Here is a 19,759-nt window from a genome sequence, read left to right as displayed (position 1 = left end):
AGAGCCAATCTATCAACATGGCATTGTAGACTAGGCCACATTAGCTACAACTATGTCCTAGAGATGGTCAAGAAGGGTGCCGTCAAAGGAATGGACATAATAGGAAATTGCTTACCCCCTGAATCAAAATGTGGTCCGTGTATGCGCGGCAAACAAACTCGCGCGCTGTTTACCAAGTCCCAAAATCATGCGTCCAAAATACTCAAACTCTTGCACAGTGACTTATGCGGACCGCTACCCGTTGCAGCTATTGGCGGATATTGATATTTTTCAGTTACAATTGATGACAAGTCTCAAATGATATTTGTTCATATCCTAAAAGGCAAGAGCAAATTTGCGTTGCGGTTCAAGGAGGTCAAAATATCACTCAAAAATTTAATTGGAAAGAAAATCAAAAAGCTATGTACAGATGGTGGTGGCAAATTCCAATCCAAAGTTTTCAAAGAATGGTTGAAGTCAAACAGAATCCAGCATCAAGTAACCAAGCCAGATTCCTCTGAAAGCAACAGTGTTGCCAAGCGCGCGATTTGCACTATAAACAACTGTCAGCATACAATGAGATTCAATACTGAAATGGCAAGTCACTTCTGGGGATACGCAGTTCTATATGCAGCATACCTTTGGAATATAACGCCAAAGCACTTTCTAAACGGTTGAACCCCCAAGGAAATCTTTACCGGGAAGATTCCCAATGTATTGCGTACTCAAATTTTTGGATGTAAGGCATGGGCGCGCGTACCTGACAATAAAGAAACAAAGCTACAAGCACAATCAATTGAATGTCAGTACTTAGGATTTGCGCCGAATCAAAAAGCCCACGTACTTATTGAACAAGCAAACGGCCAAATAATAACATCACAAGACATTGTTTTTGACAAGGGTGACAAGCCATGCCAACAAATAATTATCAAAGATTTTGACGAGCTAGATTGGAACGCCAAGCAAGTGGGCAATGTAGAGAAACAGCTGAAGTCTGAAGTCAAAGAGATTGGAATATCAGTCTCAAAACAAGAAGACAAGGCTATTGAGCACAAACCATTGGAGCCAAAGTTTGAAACACCTGCCACATTGCCCCCACAATCCCAAGCGCCCTCTCCCAAGGCTTGTGAGACAACACCAGCACCTCCTGTACAACCTTGTTGCTCCACTCAAGCTACTTGTCTGCTGGAACAATACGGAGCTAGGACCAACAAACACGCCAAATATGCCTATACGTCAGTAACCAACAAACCGCCTAAGTCATTTAAAGAGGCAATGGAAAGGCCAGACTTTCACCTATGGTTAGCCGTGATGATCAAAGAAATTGATTTGATTACCAAACATGGAGTCTGGAAGCAAGCCGCTTGCCCAACAGACAAGAACGTTGTGGAATGTTGATGGGTACTCACATACAAACGTGGTCCCAATGGCAAAATTGTTTGGTATAAGGCCCAATTAGTTGCAAAAGGCTATTCTCAGCGCCCTGGAGTCAATTTCAACAAAATATCCTCACCTGTAGCCGCGTCCGACTCTTATTGAGTCCTCCTCAGTGAAGTTGCCAGCCAAAACCTCAAGCTCCTACAACTCAACATCAAGACCGCATTTCTCCATGGCAATCTTGATGAAGAAATCTACATGGAGCAACCAGAAGGTTTCTGCAATAATGACAGATCAGTATGGCGGCTTGTAAAAGCGTTATACGGACTGAAACAGGCCGCGCAAGCCTTTTACTTGCGTCTCCGCAAAGTACTTGTGAGTATTGGCTTCACCAGATGCAAGACCAACCACGCCGTCTTTTGGCAAAGGGAAGGGGATAAGCTAGCAATAATATTAGCGCACGTTGATGATATGTTGCTTGCAGGCACACCAAAATTGTACCTCAAAGACATTAAAGTTGATCTAGCTAAATCTTTTGACATAGTTGATTTGGGAGAGGCTCAAATGTTTGTCAGAGTCAAAATTACAAGGGATTGTAAGCTAGGGACGTTAAAAATTTCACAACGCCAGTATATTGACAACATCCTTAAACAATTTGGGATGGAAGAATACAAATCATGCATTACGCCAATGGCAGAATCTCTGAATTTGCCAAAGCTCAACTTGCCTAGTATCAATTGGACTCTGTACCAGCAAGGCGTTGGTTCTCTTATGTACGCCATGATCTCAACTTGGCCCAACATTGCATATGCTACGGGACTACTTGCCCAACATGCCGCTAACCCCGGAAAGGAACACTGGTCAGCTTTATTACAAGTACTGCAATATTTACAAGGTACAAAAGATCTTGGAATTGTATACAACCGCTTGAAGAAGATGGAGCTCACAGGATTTGTTGACACGGACTACGCTGGTGACCCACATACTAGTTGATCTACAACTGGCTGGACATTTATTCTAGCTGGAGGGAGTATTGCGTGGTTGTTGAGGAAACACAGCCAACAATCTCACTCTTGAGCACTGAAGCCGAATACGTTGCAGCAGCAAGCGCAGCATGAGAGCTTTTGTGGATTTGAAGTTTCTTAACCAAATTAGAATTCCTCAATGACGGCCTGACGGTACTATTGACCAATAATCAGTCATCAATTGCACTTGCAAAGAATCCAAGCCATCATCAAAATACAAAGCATATACAAGTGAAGTACCATTTTATTTGCAAATTGATCACACTCAAGGAGATCAAGCTCAAGTTTATTCCAACTGATGAACAAGTTGCCAACGTGCTTACAAAGCCCTTGGGCAACTCAAATATCCCAAGTTTATATTGGGTATGGGAATGGAGTAATTTTTCCTTTTATTTCTACTACTCCGTCATGATCCTGAGTGGGCGTGTTGAAGAATCAGTCTCATAACTAGATACCATGTACACAAGTTCACGTGACTTGTTTGTATCTGTTTGTAATGTTTGCATATATGCTCACCAAAATTTTCATGTAAAACCTCAGTTTGCTACATCATAGACAAAGCTGAGGTATAGTAGTTACTTCTTATCTTTTTCATGTTGCTCACAGTACCTGTAGATATACATATTTTATAGGTACATAAATATACAGTTTGCTACATCATAGTTGAAGCTGAGATATACATATTTTATAGCTCCAACTTCCTGTGCTTTCAACATCCTTCCACACATTACTCAGCATATGTAGCCACCTCCACCTATGACGTCATCATGACACATCAGTGACACATATGTATGAGTAAGGCCAACTGCAGAACAAGGTTCTTATTACATATAGTTAGCTTCTTTTCTCATGTACATTGTATTTGTAAATAAGTCACCTCTGCAATATATAAGGAGGCCAACCAACCATGGCAACACCCAGGTCAATTACCTCTTGTTGCATCCCCACTTTGTACAAGGCCACTAGGGCCAGTAAACACTTAGTCCACTAGTTACTTAGTCACCACCTTAAGCAGCTTTCTTGCTGTACTTAGATAGCTTGCCACTGCCTTAAGCGGTCTTGTCATTGTAGTATAGTTGGTTGTTGTTGTAGGTAGCTTGCTCACTTCCTAACACAGTTTTTACTTGTATACACCCAGCTGCAAGCACCCACCTCCTTGATGTCCTTACAGATGTCTAGTGTCAGAGCCAACAACTACCACAAGGTAAAGCCCAACAAGCTATTGCCTAATATAGGACTTATCAACTAGTGGGATCCAACAATGCTCAAGGCAATTGCCAGATAAGGGTTTGGACAAGACCAATATAGTAAAGTGCACTAATGCTATAAAGATAGCAGGGCAAGGAACCTTTGACAGGGACTGGCATGCTCTCAGGCAATACTCTTAATTGCATGTCTTAGGGTAGTAGATGTGGGATGGGGATAAGAGGTCAAGTTCTGAGGCTTAAGGCTCTCAGAACCCTCCTTATATATTCAACAGAGAAGGGGAAGTAATTACATGTACAAACATAACAACAAAGATAAGGTCACATGACCAGAGATAAGAAAGACGTGATCACATGACTAAAGGTCATGTGATGAGATTATGTAATAAGCGCTCAGTGCCTAAATAGCATAAAGATGCATATATCCATAAATCTTCATGAAAATAGCGCATATATTCACTATTTCTTTGACTCAGTGGATTCTAAGGTGGTCACACCTCTAGGGCATGACATCTAGGACACCATGTATATAAACCAGGTCAAGTTGCCACTAGAACAGCAAGACTTGACCTCTTTGTCAATTCACCCCAGCTTACACCTACCCTTTGCCCAGGCCCTTAGTTGGCCATTAGTGCACCTTACTAAACACCATATCCAGGCCTTTGTTGCCCTCTACCCTAAACTGCACCCTCTGGGCCTTCATTGCCCTTCTCTTGTCTCACAGTCCATTGGTGATAGGGCCACAGACTTTGAGCCCCTCTTGCACCATAGGTCCAAGCTGAGTTGTGACAGTTTCATCCAGGAGCTGTATGAGATTCTTGGCAGACAACTTCAGACTAAACCACCTTCCCCAGTCATCTCTACAGGACATCTCAGTGAGGTAGAACCTGGACAAGAACACCTTAGAGATAGGACTCTACAACTTAAGCAAGATATGACTCTGTGTCCTGGATGCAGTCACATGACCAGTACAAGTGGTTGCATGCTGGCCCAAGCCCAAATTTGGGGGGTAGCAGGTGTAATCATGGGTTGTCAGCAGAGGAATAATAGGGCTCTATGGCTTAGTGGTCAAGCTGGTTCAATTCCAGCTAGTTCTATTTTCATCTGTTTATGACACATCCCATGCCTGGGAAGTCATCACAAACCACCACTGACACCACTACCTTCTTATCCATTCCCATTAATAAGACATCATGCCTGCCATCAGAACAGAGACCAGGATCTCCAAGGCAACTGGAAATGCCACCTCTTACCACCTTGACAGATCCAGTGAGCACAGGACCAAGTTCCCTTGGTCCCAGGACAACCTGGATCAATGGGCACCCTCAGATCCACCCCCTATCAACAACATCTATGACTGGCATAAGGTCATCACAAGATGTGACTCCTTCCAACAATCCAAGGCTTATGCCAAGGTACTTGATCCCTCAGCAACCCTTGATTACATACCAATGGGTCAACAATGGAAGTGCTACTGGATTGGAAGAACCCTGCGCTGTCCAATCAGGGGATACCTCTGCTGGGTTGGCAGTGAGCCACCAAAACAACCCAAACTAATGCAAAGCACCAAGTTCCTTGTGTGTAGAGGTAATGTGGGTGCCTCTGTGGAGGATGTAGTGAGGGCCCCAGTACTAAAGCACACAAGGAAGTTGGCAGAGTGGCATCTAGACATTGAGGAAACTGATCCTGAATGGTGGATACCAATCTCAACAGTAAGGGAATGGCTGGCTGCAAAAATTGAAAACTAGAAAAACAAACTGCCATCAGGCTTAGGTGGCTATGTGGACAACCTCACTCCTGAGGATGTCTATTACATGATCCTAGAACACAAAATGAGCATAGAGGATCTACATGACTGGCTCAAACAATGGGCCATGCAAGCAGCTCAGAATGATGTGGGCAGAAGTATATCCAACTTAGCAATCCATGAACTAAGTGATGAAGGAGGACATGAGTCTGACCTTGAAGGTAACAAGGCCATGAACAAATGGAATCCCTTGGATTATGCTGATGGAATGTGGTGGAATATGTAACATTCCATCCAATAACCTTACATCCTTCTCTTCTTCCTTTTCTTCCAATGTTTGCTTCTTCTTAGTAACCATCTTGTCTTATCTGATCTTCCAAAACCATCTTATTTCCAAGTACCAAATGGAAGAAAAAGGGAGACACTTTATTAAGAACAGAAACAAACTAAATCAAAGGAACAAAACAAGAGAAGAAGAACTACCTAATACAGCTTATCACCAATATACACAAAGGTACAATTGGTGTCAATCCAATTCTTGCCATCAACTGTGGCATAACTACAATCAGCAAAGACAGAAGACTTAGAATTGGAACATATAACAGTAGAACACCCCCATTGGCAATGGTGCTCTGATCTGTAACTAGTGCAGAAGTTGAAGTCTTCCTGCACCCACATCTTCAAGGGAACCTTGGACCAATCCATATCATCCAGCACTGCATACTGAACCATAGGATGGTCACTGAACTCATCAGAGTTGAGGTTCTGTCTGAACCTAATGTGATGGCCCCAAGAACAAGCCAGGACTGACTTCCCTGTCTCTGAGGGACCCCACAAAACAAGGATCTTACCACAATCAGATTCAGAGTCACAATCCAGTATATTGGAAGTAACCCACTCCTGAACACCAGGTGGCAGATTGACTGTAGCCCTGGTAACAACTTGTCAACATTCCCTTCTACCATGAGAAAGAAGAGGACTTACTTCTTTAAGGCCTTGGGCTCACATACACCCTGAGGAAGGGTGCCCTTGTCCCTGTAGAAGTAACCAGTGAAAGCCTTGAGGTTGTTATACCCCATGGCCATATCACAAGGTTGGTGCTCCTTTAGGCAACCAAAGAGCCCCTCAGCATCCTCTGCCTCCATGGCATAGGCAAAGTCCTCATTGCGCTGCAAAAGGAAGACCATTAGCAAGTAATTTAAACTCCATAACCTGGAAACTTACATTTGTTTTGGCCTTCAACCCTGCAGGGCATTGACCCAATAGGAACTCCTCTGTAAGGGTTCCATACTGTGTCTCCCAGCATCTGCCTCCTTCTTGAGGTACTCATAGGCAGATAAGGGAGCAAACCTCCCATTACTATCCTTGAGCAGGAGAAGATGCTCATGGGGGTGCACTTCCTTATACTTCCATAGGTTCAGGGCCTCTGATGAAATAAGAGTCCTGGCCCAAACAATGACATGGCAATGCCAGTCAGGATGCCACTGTCCTTCCTTCAAGTAATGAGGCTCTGTAACCCCCATGGCATATTCCAAAAGGGGTCCCCCTCCACTCCTCAGAGTAAGGAGGTGGTCCACAAGACTAAAGAAGATATTAATGGAAGAAGACAATATCCAATGAATTTACTTACTCCTTGACAACCTCATGGCAAGAGGTTTGCACTGTATCCTCACCCTTGACATAACAGGCATATGTCAAGAGGTAACACTTTGCCTTGTGGCAAAAGCACCTTCCTTCTTAGGGAAGTACCCCAATATCCTCTTCCCCTTCAGGGGCTGCAGGAACAATAGATCCCCTTGACTCCAATAAAGCCATGGATGGGACAATGGAGTTTCCTCCATGTTCTGAGTCTTCCCTGTTGCTGGGCCCTGCTAACCAATGCCTGGACAAGGGGGGAAGCGTGCAAGATATCCTTGACTATACAGTTATCTTTTAGTAAAAGGACCTTTTGCTACCAAACAAGACCACTTACTTCTTCTTGGGAGTCCAGATCCAACCTTCTTTTGAGAGCCCTGGGAGTGAGCTGTGACAGAGGCAGCTCTTGACTCTGCCACACAATAGATGCAACTGGGGAGATATAGGGGGTAGCATCCAACAGCCCTGAAGGCTGTGAATCCAAGACTGTGGAGGGAGTGGCGCTGGCAGTTGGGCACTGAGACATGGTGATGACTTATCCCACCTCCCACTGCCCTCTTCTTTATGCCATGGGGGCCAAGGGACTGAGTCAGAAGAAAATAACTTACCCTACCAATTTGTTCAGAACAATAAAATGGCACCATGCAGTAACCAAGCAACCATGAAATATGTTGCTAACCAGGAATTTCCAGAAGACTTGAGAAGCAGCCTTACAAAGACAGTAGTGTGGGAACTTTCCCACAGGAAGAAAACAACATTCCAACAAGGATCACATGACCCAGAACAAGTCAGGTGACCTCAGAACAACCCGTTGCACAACCATACCTAGGAGGACTTGACACCTAGCAAGATATCAATCCAGACATCATTCTTAATGGCACATGTTCATGTCCCCTAAACTATGTGCAAAAGGGGGGGCAATGTCACAACCCACTCCATTCTTTCCATGAGTCCTGACCTTGTCAAGCCTCCAACACACTCATGCTGCACACCTACATGACTGCAAGCACGCATATACTTGCCCATATGCACTCACAGCCTCTGAGTTCCCACATATAAGAGACTTATGGTTGACATGGCTGGACTTAGTGATATTCCCTAAGTCCAGGTCACATGACCTCCCCCCCTCCAGTCCTTTATCAAATACTATACTAAGCTACTATGGATTTGAGGTGGGGGGGATGACATAATCTCTTCTATAATAATATATTATTCAGACCTTGCCTGTGGGCATTAACATTGGCCTGCAGCTAGGGGGGCAGGGGGAGTGCAACATCCCCTGTTGTAAATTGGCGGAAAAGAGGTTGAGACTCTGGTGCTGAGCAGAGTCTGTGTTGGAAGATTTCCCAATTTCCAAGCTAAGTAAAGAAGTAGCTTCTTTAGGGTTCTCTGGGTCTAGCTATCTTGAATACAATCAACTACAGATATATCTTTTCTCAGTGTAAAGTGTCTTAGTAAGTATTTCTGTAAGAGCAAGAGTACTGGCTCAGGTTCCCTTTGGCAGAGATAGTTATGTAAGTTTCACTCCTAGTTGCAGGAACTAACTGGTTACTTAGTATATATCCTTCTTTAAGGATGATTGCCTTCTGTTCACTTAACCTAAGAACTCTGTATCAGGTCTACAACCTTTCCACACTATGGGTACTTGGGAGATCCACTTATACAAGTTTAAGTTATTTGAAATCTTGAGGCACAATATATCACACAATTGAGGGGGGCAAGCCCAAACCCAAGAGTGACAGTCAACAGTAACAGTGAGTGGTAAGAGTGAAGGGTGGGTGCCCTCCAAGGGTATGCAAGAGTCCCCTTTTATACCCTAGAGTGGCAAGGTTACTGAGTCATTCACCTAGTCAGAGTATGAATATGACTTGCTTAGGACTGTGCTTCCTAAGACTTTGATTGGTGGGTGGGAAGGCACAGATATGACTAGGATGGAATGTGGCTGCTCTTGGGTTGAACTGCAATTAGTTAAAAATAGAAACATCTAAATACATGACTCAGTCTATCAAGAAATGCTTGGCAGCCAATGAGCACTTAGAGTGAGTTGTTAGTGTGAGTCATTCTGGTGGCAAGCAGAATGACTCATAAGCAGGATTTGCAGTGCCACTAGAAATTACTAGATAAGGAGAACCTTAGTAATCTCATGAGAGGTATGACTCAACTAAGCTAGGAATAAGGTTCATTTCCCAAGTTAGAGCTAGTCATGTGATGAGCTAGATGTAAAGATACAAATATAATGATTAGTAAGGTACTTGAGCCACATAGATAGAATCTTGTGAAGCTAATATCTCCATGAGATCTTATCGTATGAGCACGTGACAGGCAGCGTTAGAACGAGCGGAAGGAGCTCTATTGAACGATTTGTAACACATACAGTCAATATGAGCGTTACATATAGTAATGACAGGAATAATGGAAAATAGGAGTCAAATGGCCATTAAATCAGAAAGTCAGATATATACAGATTATTGTGGATGGTGAGCTGTGAATGCAAAAATGTGTGATACATAACATCCCCCAGCAACTTATATTATTAATATATCACTGTGCATCATATATACTGTCATGCCCTAAAGGCGTGACCACCTTAGAATCCACTAAGTCAAAGAAATAGTGAATATATGCGCTATTTTCATGAAGATTTATGGATATATGCATCTTTATGCTATTTAGGTGCTTAGCGCTTATTATGTAATCTTATCACATGACCTTTAGTCATGTGATCACGTCTTTCTTATCTTTGGTCATGTGACCTTATCTTTGTTGTTATGTTTGTACATGTAATTACTCTTCCCCTTCTCTGTTGAATATATAAGGAGGGTTCTGAGAGCCTTAAGCCTCAGAACTCAACCTCTTATCCCTCCAACACTACCTACCCTTGGCATACAATCAGGTGCACCTTGAGTGTAATAGTCCCTGCCTTGGTTTTAGCCCTGCTATCTTAATAGCATAGTGCACTTTACTTAGATTAGTCTTGTCCACCCCTTATGTGGCATTGCCCTTGAGCATTGTTAGATCCTACTAGCTGATAAGTCCTATATTAGGCAATAGCTTGTTAGGTTACCTCTCTGGTAGTTGTTGGCTCTGACATATACTGTATATATCTTTAACAGTGGATATATATGGTAATAACCCCTCCAGATATGGGTTATGACAAAAATCAAGCCATGCGCATCAGGTTCAGGGATAAAGATCATTCAGAAGAGACCCCAGAAGGCTATGTCATCAGGAAGATGGAGGCTCTTACTATTGTCAGTGACTGGACTGACTCTGAATTAATCTTTGAAATCATGAATGGTGCTCCTAAGTCCTGGACCACACATATAGACACCTCAAGAATAGTCACTTGGGAGGACTTCCTTGACAAGATTGCATGGCATGAGGAGGACCTTTTGGGAAAGGATTCTTCTCATAACTCTGACATGCAGCATCAGCTACATCAGATGCAATCCACTCTCAAGAGACTAGAAGGAAACAGGCACTCTGGGTCAAGTGCACACTCACACTTAGCAGGATCTAAACCAGTAGGATGGCATCAAAATAATCCTCCACCAAAATACCCTAAGGATGATTCTACAGTATCTAAAGGTAAAACTCCTAAAGACAAGAAAGCTAGACCTTGTAGACACTGTGGTAGTATGATGCACTGGGATAGAGACTATAAGCATGCCAAGAAGAACTCCAGATTTGTGCAATCACATATGGCACAGGCAGATGATGATGAATGGGAAGCCCAGGAAGCTTATGAAGATCTCTGTGATGAAGCCTACTTGATGAAACAGAATATGACACTGAAGAAGAAGAGTCTGTTTCTGAGGAAGAGCAGGATTTTCATAAGCCCCTTCAGTCATTAGCTGTCTCTACCTCCAGTGCTAAGCCCAGCTCTGGATCTCAGGAGGAACAGCATGGTCTGGAGGGGACCACTGTAAGCCAGGGTACTAACTCTGCTGACCAGGGCAGTAAGGAATCTGATTCATCTGTGTTTTCTGGATATGTACAACCCAAGCTCCCCACTAGGAAGAGCCTTAATAAGAAACTGAAGATGGCTAGTAGTCATACAGCTATAGCCAAGAATAGAGAGGAAATCACTCTCAAGCAATTAATGTCAAGACCACCAGGAACTGCTTTCTTTGGATCCAAAGCCACTATCATCAAAGGTTGGCTTCAGACAAGTAATGGACCTAAGAAGTGCATCACCTTGGACTCAGGCTCAGAGATCACTCTCATTAAAGAGTCAATACTTAAAACTCTAGATCCACCACCTAGAGTATGCATTGGACAAAAACTCAAGTTAATTCAAGTTACTGGGAATAGTAGCTTATCACAGTATATTTCCCTTCCTATCATCTTTGATACTGAACAAGGATTAGTTAAAATGACTGTAGAAGCCTATATAGTTCCCAACATGAACACACCTTTTATCTTAGGAACAGACTTTGCATCTCAGTATCAACTGTCATTAGTTAGGAATGGAGATGGAACAAGGATAGTTTTTGGGAATACAGGATGCTCTATTCCTGTAGAAGAATCAGATTCCAGCCCAAGAATTGATCAACAAGGTAATACCTTTATGGTTGAAGTTGTGCAAGGATTCATCAAGAATTCTGAGAAAATCAAGATCTCTAAGAAAGCCTACAAGCAGCAACTCCAACATAGGAAATTACCTCCCAATACTGTTAAAGTAAAAGTCTATGAGACAGTTACTATCCCAGTGCATACTATCAAGCTCATCAAAGTCAAGACAATATGGAAGGAAGGTCAAGCCTCTGGTTTTATGGACAGATCTCTCAACTCCCATTGACAAGAAGAACATTGGTTTGTTATAACAGGCTGTCTTATAGATAGGAACAATCCCAAGATTCAGGTTGCTAACCTATCAGAACATCCTTTAAGATTGCAAGGAGGAGAGATTCTTGGATATATGCATGATCCTAACAAATACCTTGCAAAGGAAAAGGACATTACTAAGGAAGAAAAAGACAGCATTATCAAGTATGCTACCTTAGTACAAGCCATGGTGCAGAGGAAAGCTGAAGAAAAGCCTACTGCGCAAGAAGAGGACTTAATGAGATCACCTGAAGGAGGACCCAAGACTGCTGAGGTACCTGACCCAGAACCCATCTCTTCAGATAGATTCCTTCAAGAGGTTAATTTCTCAGAACATCTCACCCCTAATCAAAGGGCTAAACTAGAAAAGGTCTTGCACAAGCATGAGTTAGCCTTTGGATTAGATGGTAGACTTGGTACTCATAACACCCAACTGGAGATTAGACTAAGGCCAGGAACCAAAGAAATATCTCTAACCACTTACCATGCTTCTCCAGCTAAAGGAGAAGTTATTGACAAGCAGACTGAGGAATGGCTTAAACTTGGAGTCATTGAGCCATCCCAGAGTGCTTGGGGATTCCCTGTTATAGTAGTCTATTGCAACATTAAACCCAAATTATGTGTGGATTACAGATGTCTCAATGAAGTAGCTGTACCAGATGAGTATCCCTTACCAAAACAAACTGACATCCTGCATGCCTTGGAAGGATCTCAATGGCTTACTACCTTAGATGCACTAGCTGGACTCACTCAGCTGACCATCAAGGAAGAAGACAGAGAGAAACTTGCTTTCAGATGTCACAACAGTCACTGGCAACCTACAAAACTACTTGTCCTGGACACGGTCACATGACCAGTACAAGTGGTTGCATGCTGGCCCAAGCCCAAATTTGGGGGGTAGCAGGTGTAATCATGGGTTGTCAGCAGAGGAATAATAGGGCTCTATGGCTTAGTGGTCAAGTTGGTTCAATTCTGGCTAGTTCTATTTTCCTCTGTTTATGACACTACTTTTTGGATATAGGAATAGACCAGCAGAGTTCCAGCATGTCATGAATAGAGTACTTTCAAGATTTCTATGGCAATTTGCCCTAGTATATATTGATGACATAGTGATCTACAGTGTTGAGTTTGAGGACCATTGCAATCACTTAGGTCAAGTCTTAGGAGCTATTGAAGAAGCTGAAATCACCCTATCTCCAAAGAAGTGCCATATTGGATACCAATCACTACTATTGCTAGGACAGAAGGTATCAAGATTAGGTCTATCAACCCATAAGGAAAAATTTGATGCTATCTTAGAGTTGGAACCCCCTAAAAATGTTCCTACTTTACAGACTTTCCTAGGGATGATGACTTATTTCTCTAGCTATATTCCCTTCTACTCATGGATTGTAGCACCTTTGTTTAAACTTCTCAAGAAAGGAACAACTTGGTCTTGGGAGGAAAAGGAACAACAAGCATTTGAACTTGCTAAAGATGCCCTTGCATCTGCCCCAGTAATGGCCTATCCTATTATTGGAAAACCTTATAGATTAGATACAGATGCATGCAACTATGGCCTTGGAGGAATATTACAGCAAGTCCAATCCATCAAGATAAATGATTTAAAAGGGACAAAGGCATACAAGTACTTAAGGAGGGAATATGACAAAGGAAACCCAGTCCCCAGAATGACAATTCCTGCTTCCAAGCAGAGAGACAACATGACTGGGAGGGATACATGGGATAAGCATGACTTTGAAGAAACAACTGTACAAGCAGAGCAAGTCATTGCTTATTGGTCAAGGATTCTAAAAGAAGCAGAGAGAAACTACTCCCCAACAGAGCACAAAGATTTAGCCCTCAAGGAAGCACTTGTGAAATTTCAGGTATACTTGGAAGGAGCTGAATTTGTTGCTATCACAGATCATGCTGCTCTCACTTGGGGCAAGCCTTACAACAATGTCAACAGAAGACTGATGACTTGGGGCCTAGTATTCTCAGCCTACTCAGGAATGCAGATTGTGCACCACGCAGGAAGAGTACATGATAATGCAGATCCTATCTCAATGTCATGACCATCATTGGCATGACATGACTTTTTACTATTTTCTACCTTTTTTCCAAGATAGTTTCCTTTTTTGGTATATATTTATGACTCATCAAGATCACGTGACATATTTGATATATGATGTGAAATTGTAAATGACTCACTGTTTTGTATTGTTGTTTTTGATGTGGCTCTTCTCATGTATTTAAACCAGGTCAAGTTGCCGCTAAAACAGCAAGACTTGACCTCTTTGTCAATTCACCTCAACTCTTACCTATCCCTTGCCCAAGCCCCTAGTTGGCTAAGTGCACATTACTTAAGAATCATAACCCTAGGCCCTTGTTGCCTCTCTACCCTATCCATAACCCCTGGGCCCTTGTCGCCCCTCTACCTGTCTCATAGTCCATTGGTGATAGTGCCACGGACTTTAAACCCCCTTGAACCATAGGTCCAAGCTGAGTTGTGACACTAGGTCAAGTCTTTCCTACTCGTACTCTTGTCAACAAACAAGACCTACGCTTGGATAAGCACCAAAGCTTGAAAGGACATTGCATCGTAGCCCCTGTGTCCTAGACGTCTGTAAGGACGTCGAGGAGGTGGGCGCTTGCGGCCGGGTGTGACTAAGTAAGGACCGCTTAAGGCGGTGGGCAAGCTACCTACGACGACGACCAACTATACTACGGTGTCAAGACCTGTAAGGGCAACAACGAGCTATCTAAGTACAGCGTAGAGGCTGCTTAAGGCGGTGTAGACTAAGTAACTAAGTAAAGCTTACTGGGCTGTAAGGCCCTCGTACAATGGGTGATGCGACAAGAGGTAATCGACCTGGGTGTTACCATGGTCGGTTGGCCTCCTTATATATTCTACAGTTCAACTAATTACAAATACATGGTGTCAAATACCTAATCCAATAAGAACCCGATCCGCAGTCGGCCTTACTCATGCATACGTGTCACTGACGTGTCATAGTGATGTCATCGGTGGAGGTGGCTACGTATGCTGACTAAGCGCGGAAGGGGACGTGGCTTGGCGCTTAGCGTATGATATAAGCGCCGAGGTCACGTGATCGAAAATGTTGTTCGTTCTATTTCGTTTAAATTCGAGAAAATGGGAATAAATTCCCTGGTATCGATTGTGTCTACGACACTGCCCCCCCTCTAAGGGCCTTGGCAGCGCCAAGGGCCTTCTTCTTCATATCTTTTTCGTATTTTTCTAAAATTTTTTCCGCATTTTTTAAGTTTTCCCAAGGTTCCCATGTGTTCTCCTCGGACCCGTACCCCTTCCATTTGACTCGGAAAAACCATTTCCCATCCCTTTCTTCGGCATTGGTGATTCCTTCGACCTTGTATTCCTCTTCTCCGTCCACGGTGACTGGTGGCGGGCGGTTCTCAAATGTCCGTTTTTTGTCCCTCTTGACTTTAGACAGGAGTCCTACATAAAAGACGTTGTGGATCCTCATGGTAGGAGGGAGTTCAAGGCGGTACGCGCGGTCGGAGATCTTCTCAATGACTTTGAACGGTCCCAAGCGTTGTTCTGTGAGTTTGGGGCTTAGGGTTTTGAGATTAACGTTCTTAGCATCGAGCCATGCTTCCTCTCCGACATCGAACTCCGTTGGGTTACCATCTTCCCCGGCTACCATTCGTTGTTTAGATTGCCGGAGGGCAGATTCTACCTCTTTCCACTGGGCCTCCATTGTTTGGGCCAGATCGTCTGCTTCTGGGACGTCCGTTGGTACGTTGGACGGGGTTAAGGTTGGTTCCCACCCATACTGGGCTTTAAAGGGGGTTTTACCCGTACTGCTATGGACGGCGTTGTTATACGCAAACTCCGCCATTGGAAGCCACTTAGTCCAGTCCCGCTGGTTGATCCCTGAGTAAGCCCTGAGGAAGTGTTCGATTGAAGGATTGACCCGCTCGGTTTGACCGTCACTCTGTGGGTGATATGCCGATGAGAAGTGGGGGTCTATTCCTAGGCGTTTGTACAGTGCCTTCAGGAATTTATTATTGAAGACCCTCCCTCTATCCAAGACCGTTTTTTCAGGCATACCATGACGTTTCCACACGTGTTCTAGGAATAGTTCCGCCAATTCTGGGGCCTTCAGTTTCTTGGAACATTTGACAAAGATCCCGTACTTGGTGAAGCTGTCAACAATTACCAGGATGGAATCATTGGTTCCGTCCTTGGGTAGATCTACGATCATATCATAGGATACATGTTGCCAAGGTCGCGTGGGAAGTTCCAAAGGCTGTGGGGGGATAGAAGCGTACTTGGGTTTGCGGATCCGTTGACAGGTTTCGCAAGAATCCACGTGCCAATAGGTGTCAGCGCGGATGCCGGGCCAATAGTAGTTTCTGGAGATCAGTTCCAACGTTCGTTGCCTCCCAGGGTGCCCGGCCAGTGGACTGTCGTGGAAAATACGAAGCAAATCCGTTCTCAGGGTGCCAACGTCAGGAACCACAATCCGCCCTTGGTAAAATAGTAGGCCTGCTTCCATCTCGTAGTCCTTGAAGGCGCGTTTGATTGAGGGTGGAGCCTTAGATTCGTTCTGTAAGAATTGGAGGATTTCCTCCAGGGACTCGTCTTGGTCTAAGGATGACTCAATCTGTCGTTGAAGTTCCTTTTCGGGCGTTACTAGGGCTACGTTGGCGAAGACAGGGTCTGGGAGCATGGTCTGGGCGGCGGGTGGAATGTCGGCATGGTCGGATCGGCGTGACAGGGCATCTGGTTTACCGGATTGCTTGCCGGGGCGGTACACAATTTGAAAGTTATACCCAGCCAGGAGGAGGTGCCAGCGTGCATGGCGGCGGTTAAAGGTTCTAGACTCCCTCCAGTACTCCAGGTTCCAATGATCAGTAAAGACGGTGATAGGATGCGTAGTGCCTTCCAGGAATATACGCCAATACTCGAAGGAGCGGATGATTGCTAGGAGCTCCTTATCATGTGTATTGTAATTTTGCTCGGCTCCCTTGAATGACTCGGATAGGAAGCCTAAGGGGTGCAATCGTCCGTCTTCTTGTCGTTGGCTCAGTATGGATCCAAGGGCGGCCCCTGAGGCGTCTGTCTCTAGAAAGTACGGTTTGGAGGGATCGGCGTGACAAAGGACCGGGGCGTTGGTGATGGCGTCCTTCAGTCCCTGGAAAGCTTCCTGTTCCTTGGTGCCCCATTTCCACGGCGTGTCCTTTTTCACTAGGTTGTGTAGCGGCCTAGCCATATGACTGAAGTTGGCAACAAATCGGCAAAGGAAATTAGCAAACCCTAGGAATGATTGGACTTCCTTGACTTTAGTGGGTACCGGCCAATCCTGTACTGCCTGGATCTTGAGTTTATCCAGACTAAACCCGTTATTGGAGACAATAATCCCAAGGTATTCCACGGAAGTGACGTGGAAAGTGCATTTCGAGGCTTTGCAAAACAATTGGTTTTCTAGTAAGCGCCGTAGGACCTCATGGACGTGTTGGGTGTGGGACGCGTCATCCTTGGAGTAAATCAGGATGTCATCTAAGTATATGATGACGCATACATCCAATAAGTCTTTGAACAATTCGTTCATGAAGTGCTGAAAGGCGGCGGGGGCGTTTGTTAAACCAAAGGTCATAACCAGGGACTCATACAACCCATATTTGGTGCGGAAGGCAGTTTTCCACTTGTCACCTTCCTTAACCCGGACGTTATTGTAACCCCATCTTAGGTCTAGCTTGGTGAAGACCTTGGCGCCGCGGAGCTGGGCCATGAGGTCATCAGGACGGGGAAGTGGGTAGACGTTTTTCTTGGTCCGGTTGTTGAGGCAACGGTAATCTACTACCAAGCGACGGGAACCATCCTTCTTTGGGACAAACATAACGGGGGAACTAATGGAGGACTTGCTAGGCCGGATTTTGCCTGCTTTGAGCTTGTCCCTGAGCCAATCCTTGAGTGTGGCGGATTCAGCGTCAGTCATGCTGTAGAGAGGCGAGTTCAGGGGTCCTTCTTCTGTTAGTTTGATTCCAATGTCGTAATGCCGGTGGGGAGGTAGCTTGTTGAATTCTTCTTCTCCGAATACCTTAGCGTATTGGTGGTACTTGGAGGGTACTCCTTCAAGGGGGTTCTTGTCAGCTTCCTCTTCTTCGGCGATGGCCACGTGTTCCGGTGGGACATGAGGAAAGGAGAGAGTGCGCGTGTTCCAGTCAATCTCCGGATTATGAGTTTCCAACCATTTCAATCCTAGGATGGCAGCGTGAGAACCTGTATTACATATGAGGAAGGTTTCTGTTATTTTCTTGCCATCAAAGGAGAAGGTTAGGATTGCCTTCTTCCAGATTTTGCCAGCCTGGGGGCTCGACCCATCGAGCATAGTGACGGTACGTGGAGTGGGGAGGTCAATGAGTGGAAGACGGAGTAATTCCGCGGTGCGGGGATGGAGAAATGACGAAGTGGCGCCTGAATCTATCAGGACTTCTAGTGGTTCCGCTTTTTTCTCTGGCTTGATCGAAATGGTGAAGAGTGGTGACATTTTACTACTAGATATATTACATATTTTGATACATGAGCCAGAGTCCTTGGGGTCCTTGCGCGCAGCAGCAGGTACCCTTAGTCTTTTCCCGAGTCGGGTCCAGATTCTTTGCCAATTTTGGCGGTTTCCTTTTTGACGCCTTCCTCCTTAGGCGTGGCCTTCCATCCAGTGCGGCACTCCGCAAACTTATGCCCTGCTTTCCCGCATTTGATGCAGAGGCCTTCAGCCCTGCGGCGGTTACGCTCCTCCTCGGAGACAAAGTTAGGATCGCTGGATAGGCGCCCTGGTCTTGTGGCCGGTTGGCCGGTACTCGCCCCCCTGTTGGGGGTGGTGGAAGAGGCACCAGACTTATTACCCTTCGGCGGGTGGCTGGCACGCTCCTCGCGGAGGGCGTTGTCAATGACCAGAGCCACGTTCTGCAGCTCAAGGAGTGTGGTGGGGCGCCGCTCTCGGGTGGCAATGAGGCGGCTGACCTCCCAGTGGAGGCCACGTGCGAATTGCCCGCGAAGGGCAGCGTTGTTCCAGTCCAGGTCCATGGCGATGGTCCTGAACTTTGTGATGTACTCAGCACAGGTTCCTGTCTGAGTGAGGTGGGTGATTTGCCGCTCAGCAGCTCGCGTGGCATCCGGGTTGCCGAATGCAGCTAAAAACTCCGTCCTGAAATCATCAACCGATTGGATCAAGGCCCTATGGGACCCTAGTTGGTCAAGATGAGGATGAGCCCAGGCTCCTGCCACGTCCTTCATGTTCATCAGGAGGAATGACAGGGTCTCCTGATTGGTTGGGAACATCCGTTGATTCAGACGTACCCATGCCAACATCCGCGTGAGCCATTGGCGGGCTTTGTTCCCGATCTTCCCAGTGTAGGCGTCAGGGTGATCTACCTTGACTGGGGGTTGATAAGTGGTCATAGGGGCCGCTGGCTGTGGGATTTGGGGGGAACGGAGGCGGATAGGCAAAGGTGGAGGGGGAGTAATGACTCGCGGGGGAGCCCGGACGGGAGTTGGCTGTGCAAAGGCAGGAGGAACTTTGGTTGGGTTGGCCCAGGAGATGAGGGGCGCACTAGGCGCTGGAAAAGTGTCGGTTTTTGGTAAGGGCCTGGGCGTGGCCTCGACTGCCGGAGGTTTCCGGTCTTCTGGTGTGTGGGGCTCCACCCCTAGCCTTGATGCGAGTGATGGCTTGATCGACTGCGCCCATCCAGTCTCGAGCTTCCTTGGTTGCTTCCTTTGTTTCCTCAAGTTCCCGCTCGAGCCGGAGGACTTGATTTTGCAATCCCAAGATGAGGGAGATTGCTCGGCTGAGGGAGACTTCCCCGTAGACCTCGGGTTTGAGGCTTGCTGACTCATCGGTGGTTGCCAGAAGAGTGGGTCCCAGCTCTCCTTGATTGAGAGGGGATTGGGGACAAGCGGAGCTCCGGGAGCGGGTTGCCATCTCATGAGGATATGA

At 45.4% G+C, this 19,759-nt stretch overlaps 7 protein-coding genes across 7 annotated transcripts; 4 read left to right on the top strand and 3 right to left on the bottom strand.

Annotated features, from left to right (window-relative positions):
• Positions 1–63: 63 nt before the first annotated feature.
• On the top strand, positions 64–2,349 carry RhiXN_02469 (Retrovirus-related Pol polyprotein from transposon TNT 1-94; the record flags this gene model as incomplete). Its single annotated transcript, XM_043322286.1, has 4 exons — positions 64–217; positions 275–477; positions 724–1,372; positions 1,535–2,349. The coding sequence occupies 4 exons, from the start codon at positions 64–66 to the stop codon at positions 2,347–2,349; spliced, it is 1,821 nt and encodes a 606-aa protein (XP_043177782.1).
• A 2,430-nt stretch (positions 2,350–4,779) lies between these two features.
• RhiXN_02468 (Vegetative incompatibility protein HET-E-1) lies at positions 4,780–5,619 on the top strand (the record flags this gene model as incomplete). Its single annotated transcript, XM_043322285.1, has 2 exons — positions 4,780–5,298; positions 5,335–5,619. 2 exons carry the CDS (start codon positions 4,780–4,782, stop codon positions 5,617–5,619), a joined length of 804 nt encoding a protein of 267 aa, XP_043177781.1.
• Positions 5,620–5,816: 197 nt separating this feature from the next.
• On the bottom strand, positions 5,817–7,494 carry RhiXN_02467 (uncharacterized protein; the record flags this gene model as incomplete). Its single annotated transcript, XM_043322284.1, has 7 exons — positions 5,817–6,264; positions 6,318–6,502; positions 6,558–6,577; positions 6,625–6,914; positions 6,964–7,007; positions 7,083–7,250; positions 7,306–7,494. 7 exons carry the CDS (start codon positions 7,492–7,494, stop codon positions 5,817–5,819), a joined length of 1,344 nt encoding a protein of 447 aa, XP_043177780.1.
• Positions 7,495–10,111: 2,617 nt separating this feature from the next.
• Positions 10,112–12,648, top strand: RhiXN_02466 (uncharacterized protein; the record flags this gene model as incomplete). The annotated part of the gene is made up of 4 exons (XM_043322283.1): positions 10,112–10,772; positions 10,823–10,893; positions 10,924–11,737; positions 11,798–12,648. The coding sequence occupies 4 exons, from the start codon at positions 10,112–10,114 to the stop codon at positions 12,646–12,648; spliced, it is 2,397 nt and encodes a 798-aa protein (XP_043177779.1).
• Positions 12,649–12,844: 196 nt separating this feature from the next.
• Positions 12,845–13,852, top strand: RhiXN_02465 (Retrovirus-related Pol polyprotein from transposon; the record flags this gene model as incomplete). The annotated part of the gene is made up of 1 exon (XM_043322282.1): positions 12,845–13,852. The coding sequence occupies one exon, from the start codon at positions 12,845–12,847 to the stop codon at positions 13,850–13,852; it is 1,008 nt and encodes a 335-aa protein (XP_043177778.1).
• A 1,110-nt stretch (positions 13,853–14,962) lies between these two features.
• Positions 14,963–18,313, bottom strand: RhiXN_02464 (Retrotransposable element Tf2 protein; the record flags this gene model as incomplete). The annotated part of the gene is made up of 1 exon (XM_043322281.1): positions 14,963–18,313. The coding sequence occupies one exon, from the start codon at positions 18,311–18,313 to the stop codon at positions 14,963–14,965; it is 3,351 nt and encodes a 1,116-aa protein (XP_043177777.1).
• A 77-nt stretch (positions 18,314–18,390) lies between these two features.
• RhiXN_02463 (Retrotransposon-derived protein PEG10) lies at positions 18,391–19,749 on the bottom strand (the record flags this gene model as incomplete). The annotated part of the gene is made up of 1 exon (XM_043322280.1): positions 18,391–19,749. One exon carries the CDS (start codon positions 19,747–19,749, stop codon positions 18,391–18,393), a length of 1,359 nt encoding a protein of 452 aa, XP_043177776.1.
• Between the last annotated feature and the right edge of the window lie 10 nt (positions 19,750–19,759).

The sequence above is a fragment of the Rhizoctonia solani genome, chromosome 3 (genome assembly GCF_016906535.1).
Source record: "Rhizoctonia solani chromosome 3, complete sequence".
NCBI lineage: Eukaryota > Fungi > Basidiomycota > Agaricomycetes > Cantharellales > Ceratobasidiaceae > Rhizoctonia > Rhizoctonia solani.
Note: the sequence above shows the minus strand (reverse complement) of the source record. Positions and strands in the feature narration are given on the sequence as shown.